Below are 9,090 nucleotides of genomic sequence, written 5' to 3' on the forward strand. Positions count from 1 at the left end.
GCTTTTGTAAAAGTCTGCTTTTCAGGTATTAAAGGCAAACAGGAGGTCACTAACCAAACACCTAATACTGTTTTTCATGTGTAAACGGCAAACAGGAAGTCACTAATCAAACACCTAAAACTCTCCCTTTTGAAGTGGAGCAACCAAACACCCTCTAAGTTTTTGAATGGAAAAATGAAAAGGGCGAAAATATCCAAAAGGAGTGGTGATAAGTAATTTGGAAGCGGTAAATAGCAAAATTCTATATAAAAACATGTTATTAATCTCAGAAATACGTTATTGGTCTCTTTAGTTAATACTTGATGAAAGAAGGATTTGAAACCGTCAGGTATGATGTTACAATTGAAGTTTACAAGTTTACTTCGTAGTACCTTTATACATGTCTATACCAATGTTTTACAAACCGAACCGGATATCGAATCGGATTGACAACTAGGTCAAAAGTCAATTGGTTCAACCAGTTGATTCAGGTTGGTTGAACCGGATGACATCATAAATAATATATTAATTTCATTTACATTATAAAATTTAGTGATAGTTTAAAATTTTATTTTATATATATTTAAAATTGGGAAAAGTATAAAAATTAACCTTGTGGTTACACCTGTTTTCGAATAACACCCATGTGGTTTAAAAGTTTACAAAATGGTACCTTAAGGTTTATTCCGTTAGCAAACACATACCAAATTGACTAACGGTGTTAAAAGTCAAAAGGAAAAGAGTTAATTTAGTCCTTATATTTATTTATTTTATAAATTAACCCCATTATTATCTAATTATCATAAACAAACTCAAAATAAAAAAATAAATATTAAATATACCCTCTTCTCCATCTCTCTCCAATTTCTTATTTTTTCTTCTTTTCTTCTCTCTCCTCTGTGTTAATTTTTCTTTTTAAAATCAATTGATTTTCAAATGCATCACTCATCGTATAAATGCATCACTCATCATCATGGTTTCAGCGATTATATTCCTGTTTCGCAACAGGAATTCAAGCAAATCGAGTCATGTTTCAACACGGTCGGAAACAAATCTACACATGTTCAGATAAGAAACTAGAGGAAGCAACAAATGATTTCAGGGAAGGAATTGGTAGAGGTTCTTCTACTATTGTTTACAAAGACATCCTAATGTTTGATTCAAACAATGCTGTTGCTGTCAAGAAGTTGGATAAGTTAGCTCAATCAACTGAAAAGGAATTCAAAACAGAAATGAAATTGATTGGAAAGACAAGTCATTAGAATCTTGTCCAATTACTCGGTTTCTGTGAAGAGGGACGGCACAGTGTTCTCGCTTATGAGTTCATGAATGCTACATTATCGAAATTTCTCTTTGGAAATCAAAGAACTTCCTGGAATTTACGAGCGAAAATCGTCTTAGAGATTGCAAGAGGGGTTGTATATTTACATGAAGAATGTGAAGTTCCAATCGTTCATTGTGATATCAAGTCTGAAAATGTCCTTCTGAAAATGTGAAGTTCGAATCGTTCATTGTGATTTCAGATTTTGGATTAACGAAATTGTTACACCTGAATCAGAGTCCAACATTGACAGGAATAAGAGGAACAAAAGGATACGTAATGGTTCAGAAATTCAGCAATTACAACTAAAGTATATGTGTATAGTTATGGAGTGATGTTACTAGAGATAATATACTTCAGAAAAGATGTACCGAAAGTTATAGATGACCAGGGGATACAATAGACTGGGTGTATGATTGCTTTCTGGAAGGGAAAATCGAGGAATTGGATGAGGATGGTGCAGCTGATAAAAGAGAGGATTATAAGATGGGTAACTATAGCAATCTGGTGAAGATCCTTCAACATTTCAATGAAGATGGTTTTGCAATGTGGGAGAGAAATTAACAGGGGAGAGAAGAGAAGAGGAAAAATAAGAAATTAGAGAGAGATGGAGAAGGTATATTTGATATTATTTTTTATTTTAAGGTTTGTTTGAGATAATTAGATAATAAATAGGGCTAATTTATAAAAATAAATAACTATAAAGACTAAATTAACTCTTTTCTTTTTGACTTTTAACACCGTTAGTGAATTTGGTATGTGTTTACTAACGGAATGAACCCCAAGGTACCATTTTGCAACTTTTTAAACCACATGGGTGTTGTTCGAAAACAGCTGTAACCACAAATTTACTTTTGTAATTTTCCATTTAAAATATAAATACTAAATTAACTTTGTTTATATTGCAAAGGTCGATATTTATCAAAAAAAAAAATATATATATATATATATATAAATACTAAATTAAATTTTAAATTTTAAATATCAGTATAATATATAAGTATATAATGTTGTTTTTAATTATAAGTTGAAAACTAGCTTAGTGGTAAGATGTACTTAGGTGCTGTTTGATAAAATTGAAAATTAAGCGCTGAAAAAATAAGTATTGAATTTTAAGTGTTGAAAATATTGAATGATATAATTTTTTATAAAAATGTTAGTTGATAATGTTTAATTTAAAATGTTAAGTTAAATACTTTGACTTATCAAAATAAGTGGTTTTTAACTTAATTAACTAATTTAAGTGGTGGAAAAATAACCGTTATCAAACGCACTTAAATTAAATAAGTGCTTAACATTTTAATTTAAGCAATTAAGTGGATTATCAAACAAGACCTTAATGATCCCTAAGACCTAGATTCGAATCCCACCTTCAACATATATTTTTTTAAGTTAAACATGTGTGAGTGGCTAACTGGATCAAACCGCTCAACCGGACTGATTCCCGACCGGTTCAAACGGTTCAATCCAGCTCTTTGAACATATTAAAACCCGGTATCAACCGGACTGAAGACCTGACTAGTTCGCGGTTGAACCAGTCAAACCGACCGGTCCGGTCCTGTTTTCATAACATTGGTCTATACTACATGCAATCCCATTTCCTTCCTTTCCTTCCCCAGAACATACTATTAAGGCATAATACATCATTTGTTCCCTAAACTTGTCTTGTCCAAAAAGTTTGATTATCCAAAAAAGTAAAACGACCAAGATCGGTGTATGCGGTTCTAATATTAGAGAAGACAAATTTTATAGCTGATTAAGTAATAACTTCCTTTTAATATATTTTTGAATTTTGTAATAACATTCTAAGATGCGTGGAATAATTTTCCGCATTTAATTTATTTTTTTGCAACTGAGTGATCAATTGATTAGATTTTATGCAAATTAATGAGACTAAATGAACCTTTTATGCAAGTTGATAGAGCTATCAGGACATTTTAAAGGACTAATCAATCTTTTTAGACAAATTCAGAAGCAAACCATGTATTAAGCCTCCTATTAATGTTTGTCAATAGCTTATCCAAATATTTTGAACTGCACATAACTTATTAATAAATTGGAGTGATGTATTAAGTGTTGTGGCGTGAGTAAAATCAAGGGTAACATTCAATACAGAATGAACATCCCAAATATTGCTTTTATTCCCTTTGAATCCCAAACATAGACTCTAACGTTTATATAACAATAGTACGAAAAGGAAACAAATAAAATAGCAAAATGGACCATTCCAAGGACACTAACATGTGTCACAATGACAAAAGATAATGATAGAATGTTTAAATTTTTTTGAATAAATTAAAATATAGAACTCTTTAAGTACATTTAGGGGGTGTTTGTTTTAGCGTTTCGCATGAGCGTTTAGCGGTTTTAACCCAAACCGCTAATAATATAGTGTTTGGTTAAGATTATAAAACCGCAGCGGTTAGCGGTTTTAGAACAAACTGAAACGGTTCACAAAAAGCTCCAATTTGAAGCTTTTCACAAAACGCTGATTTTAGCTGTTTAGCTTTTTGACAAAAATACCCCAATTATTATTTTGAAATTAAGATACAACATACACGGTTATGTTATAAAATTGAAAAAAAAATCAATTTCTACTCACTTTAATTCAAAGTGTTAATCCTAATAGAATTGGAAGAAATTTTGTGCTATAAAATCAGTCCAGCAGCATTATATATCACAAATAGTTTTTGAAATAAGTCCAACAGCATTATATATCACAAATAGTTTTTGAAATTTTGTGCTATAAAATCAGTCCAGCAGCATTAAATCAGTCCTAATGAATAAATAGTTTTATGAATAAATAGTTTTTGAAATAAAACCTGTATTAAATTCTATAGATTACTATGAGAAAATTCAGAGATCCAATAGATTAATATAAGAAAGTTGATAAGTGCAGATCACTTTAAACTTTAAACAAATCAATAATGTTAATAAATTCAAGCAAGTTCAGACGAAATTATAAAATATCAACAACAAACACTACCGCAAGATTAAAAAAAACCTCATCTATTTCAGATTAAAAATGATTTGAACAAAATCTCATTAGTGATATAAATAAATAGGGTACATTACACCCATGACCACTGAACTTTGATCGTCTTTACGGAATGGCTACTGAAACTTCAAAACCTTCAACATAAACCCCACTATTACCGTTCATCATATATCATGACATTTGACTCCTCTTTTTAAGTTAGTAATTCATCTCCTCCTGTATCTCCTCTTTCTACTTAATATTAGTAACTTCTCCTTCATATATCACGTGCCTGACAATATTTAAATAATAAAGTTAAAATATTAATTTGCTAAATTTACTTTTACATTTAATTACTCTATCATTGAACATAGCAGCAATGGCTTTTTTTTTATTCCACAATCACAATGGTTTTTTTATTTATTCCAACAATAAGAAAGGATTAAAATATATATGAAAAAAGAACAAAAATAAAAGAAAGTAAAGTAAAAACATGATGAATCTTAATCTGATATTAATTGCTGAATGAAATATATATAATCGAAAATCATAAAATGAATATCAATGTCAGATTCTTCAAACATGAATATACCTTCCGTATCTTTCACATGATTCAACAATGTCAAGCTTGGTTCGTCTAGGTAGTACATTTACCTTTGTGGCAACTTACAAGATCGATGATATCGGGGTCTTTGCACAACTTTCGCGCAACTATTCAACAGAGTAATAAAATGGTTAGAAGGTATACAAATAAGCAACATTCAAAAACATTCTCGTCATAATCTGCAGAATCAAAATTACCTAGACTGGACATTATACACCTTCACATTCTGTCCCGATAGAGCATGTTTGAGTGAAACAAAGCTTGGAATATGAGCGATTCCTGCGACTTCGGAATCTATCTTACATTGGCAGACCTTCAAATATCTCAATTGATTTTCTTTTGGATCCATGTACACTAAAGCATCTTCACCAGAGTTAAACATTAGTAATGCCCCATCATTCATGTACTTAATGGGTCGAAACCTAGCATAATATCGTCTTTGTCTAGAATACATGTGATCAAAGGAGAAAACTTTAGACCACACCTTTTCGGTACCATTATTTTTCATTATCCAAACATGAACACCAGACTCAAGAACCTCACATATGCAGAGTTCTCCCCCTAATACTCCCACATTGTTATAAGGTTTATTCAGTGGTGGTGCTGAAAGTGATCCAAAACGTTCCTTCTCAATGTCAAAACTAAATATAGATAATGGTTTTAAATAAGAAGACCAATAAAGAAAACCATTCAAATAAGCAGGAGGGTGAGCAGGCATTGCCTGGGTGAAAAAGTCAATGTTTTTCCATGTTTTTGTACCAAGAATATGTATTTCAGCTTCATTACCAAGAGGGATGTCTCGTTTAGACATTCTTATCACTTTGTATTGGTTTGTCGCAGGACTAAAACCAAAACCATAATTTATTTTATTCCAACCAAACTCAATCATCTTAGGCACTCGAGGAAGGTTAATAAACTCACCTGTAACAGGATTGCAAACAATAGGACGATGTCTATCAGACATATTGGGCGAGAAAAGCAAGCCATTGCATGTAACTATACCATGTCCATTGTGAGTTTTCATGAGCCCGTATATTTTAGGGACTTCAAATCTGGCTTCAATTTTATCATGAACAGTGGAGACACATCCAGGCTTAGACAAGGTATGATCACACATCCCAAGATTGAGCTCAAAGTCATCCTTATTTGGCTGCATAAGATGAACCATTTTCGACCCACCTCTACTAAATGAGGTTCGAATCAAAGGATAAACCTCAGCTAGATCAAAATGGAGCTTTGCAAATTCAGGATCTGAAACTATATCATACCACGTTTTGCATACACATTTCAATACAAAAATTCCCTTAATTGACACCCTAATTAGGATATTTAGCTGAATATCCTTCGGGAGATCAGAAAATAAAGAACCTGAATATGGAGTCTCTACTTGGCTAACTTCCTCTGTTTGTTTTCTACCTCTCGTTGTATCCGAAGAAATCCTTTTTCTTTTCATGATTATTTGGGAAGCGACGATACTGAAACAAAACGCAAATGACATTATCAGCCCACTGAATTCAAAATCCTCAAAAACCAAATAGAAATAAACGAATTAACTGAAGCACAATCGTGAGAATAAACAGTGCAAAGAGAAGAGATGGTATGAACTCTGAATTGAAATTGCTAAAAAAAAAAAACCTAATTAATTGAAATCAACGAATTCATAGAATGGTAAAAATCTCATAAAGAAGAGGCTTAATCGTATATATTAGGAACACTAAATGAATAGAATAGCCAAATACGAATCGTGAGAAAGAACTATGCAAACAGAATAAATTTTTACCGGAAAAAGCAGAATCTCTGTATTCCGAACTCTGATAAACCTCAGTAGAGTAAACGAGGTTTAGGAAGAAGAAAGGATTTTGTATTTTTGAAATAAGGAACGAGATCGTATGGTAAGAAGGAGTTTATATAGGGCCCACATAATTCTAATTAGGGTTAAGGCACAAAAATCCTCCTAACGTGCAATTTTACCCTTACCGTTTAAAATGGTCTAATTTTATAAGATAAGAACAATTTTACCCTAATGTTAATAAATTGAGTTTAAGAAATAATTCATCAAACTGTCTTTTTGGTCATAAATCTTGTTATCTACACTTCATGTGTGTCATTTTATCAGTAACAAATCATAAACATTCGTTGGGATGCGAAAAAAGTAAAAAAATAAAAAAAATACATTGTCTTTTTGTACGGATTAGACAAAAAAAATCAAAAAATCCACCGAATTTATAAATATTAATCTCAAATTCTATTATTAAATTATAAAAAACATGAAATCTTTTTTTTAGAATGGTGTAAAATAATTAACAAAAATATTTGTGTTTTATAATTCTGTCTGAAATTGACCAAATTTATCAATATTAGGGGTAAAATTGCTCCTGGCTTCTGACGGTAGGAATAAAATTGCACAATTTTAGATGTTAAAGGTAAAATTGCTCCTGACCTAAAACGTTAGGGGAATTTTTGTATCTTAACCCTTCTAATTAGGTTTAGGTTTAGGATAGAATCCTAATTGTGTACGTGTTTGTTTAAACGTTATGGATTAATTTTATTTTTTAATGCAAAAAATACTTATCTACGTAATGATATGCTGAAATTACTGTCTTTCTCCTTTAATATTTTGTTTTTGCCCCTGAATTTAATCAAAGAAAACTTGATTAGCCCCCTTAAGTTTTGAAGTGTCTCGATATCCTCTCAACTTGTATAAAATGTTCAATTAGCCTCTCGAACTGGCGTAAAATGTAATCAATTGATCAATCGGTCACAAAAGAGTAAGTTAAATGTGGAAGATATATTCCAAAAAATCTTATAATGTTATTACATAATTCAAAAATAGATTAAAAATGAAGTTATTGTTTGCTCAACTATACAACTTGTCTTCTCTAATATTAGAACCGTATACCCCGATTTTGGTCGTTTTACTATTTTTAAGACTCGTGCAATACATTAATTTCCATATTTAACTTATTATTTTGCAACTGAGTGATCAATTGATTACATTTTGCGCAAATTCAAAGGGCTAATTGAATATTTTATATAAGTTGAGAGAACTATCGAGAGCTTTCAAAAGTTTAGGGAGCTAGTGAAGCTTTTTGGATAAAGTTAGAGGCTAAAAATATATTGAACCTTTTGTTTTTTTAATCAAATTACAGTAATCAAAATTGCAATCAAATTAGACTTGCTAAAAGACCTCAATTGACTCTTCAAAAAAAAAGACCACAATTGTGAGGAGCTGACCTACAAAACATACTCAAAATAAAAAATACAAAAAAAAAATTAAAATTAAAATAAATATCTTAGACAAATTTAAATATTTTACTCACCATAAATTAAAAGTAAATTTATAACATTTTATATATTAGAATCAAATCTGAAATTCTTTAAAAAATATATATATTAAGATTAAATTTAACACTTATTCTAATATAAATAAAAAAAGTAGCATGAAATGAGATTTAAAGGATTTTAGTTTTCTAAGAAGTTTTAGTTTATTTTTTTATCCAAATTTTTTTATTATTATTTTAGTTCATGTGTTAACGTTTCAATGCTTATTTCCCAACTATGATATGAAATGAGAGAGAATTCTTTTTGTTTGACCAATGTAAATTCATTAGTTTAACTCTATATTAATTGTATTTCTTAATTTGCGTGAAATACCAAGAAATGAATGGAGTAATAAAGAATTACATGTTACCTCATCTGTTAAAGAAGATGGATCGGCAATTTTGTGTGCAGAAGCTTCAAATGAGCCAACTATAAGTGTGTGATAGGTTTTTAAAATCAACTATAGATATGTAATCGGTTAGTTTAAAAGTTTAGGGTTCTAATAGGCAAAACATGCCAAGTTTAATGATGTAAATATACATTAAGCAAAAAAAAAAGAGTAAGAAAACATGTTACATGGTCTTTCTTTGCATCGTCCTTCTATCTTCTCCTTTCTGTCGTCTCCTTTGTATTTCGATTGGTTTCTTTCCTTGATCTCTTCCTCAATTTTCATTTGTTTTCTTTTAAACTATAATTAAGGAGTTGGATTTTGGGGCAATTTAAAAAAAAATAAAAGAAAATGACTCATCTTTTTTTCATTGGCCAATATAATCCAATAGAATCTATCAAACAATCCCTCATAGGGGTTTCCAAAAGGGTTGGAGAGTTGGCCGACCCTCTGTGACCTCCCTGACAACCATGTTGCATTATCTTCTTACATGAGAAAGC

General features: G+C 30.7%; 1 protein-coding gene across 3 annotated transcripts; it reads right to left on the reverse strand.

Annotated features, from left to right (window-relative positions):
• Positions 1-4,291: 4,291 nt before the first annotated feature.
• On the reverse strand, positions 4,292-6,744 carry LOC136225715 (putative F-box protein At3g16210). 3 transcript variants are annotated; one of them, XM_066013824.1, is made up of 5 exons: positions 6,662-6,744; positions 5,803-6,356; positions 5,079-5,244; positions 4,932-4,988; positions 4,292-4,569 (listed from the first exon to the last, which is right to left on the reverse strand). In XM_066013824.1, the coding sequence occupies exons 2-5, from the start codon at positions 6,332-6,334 to the stop codon at positions 4,530-4,532; spliced, it is 795 nt and encodes a 264-aa protein (XP_065869896.1). In that variant the 5' UTR covers positions 6,335-6,356; positions 6,662-6,744; the 3' UTR covers positions 4,292-4,529. The 3 variants fall into 3 exon arrangements, 2 of the variants coding, with proteins under 2 accessions (XP_065869896.1, XP_065869895.1); XR_010687246.1 differs by having other exon boundaries at positions 4,870-4,988; positions 5,079-6,356; XM_066013823.1 differs by having other exon boundaries at positions 5,079-6,356.
• Between the last annotated feature and the right edge of the window lie 2,346 nt (positions 6,745-9,090).

Source organism: Euphorbia lathyris, chromosome 4 (genome assembly GCF_963576675.1).
Source record: "Euphorbia lathyris chromosome 4, ddEupLath1.1, whole genome shotgun sequence".
In the NCBI taxonomy this organism is placed as follows: domain Eukaryota; kingdom Viridiplantae; phylum Streptophyta; class Magnoliopsida; order Malpighiales; family Euphorbiaceae; genus Euphorbia; species Euphorbia lathyris.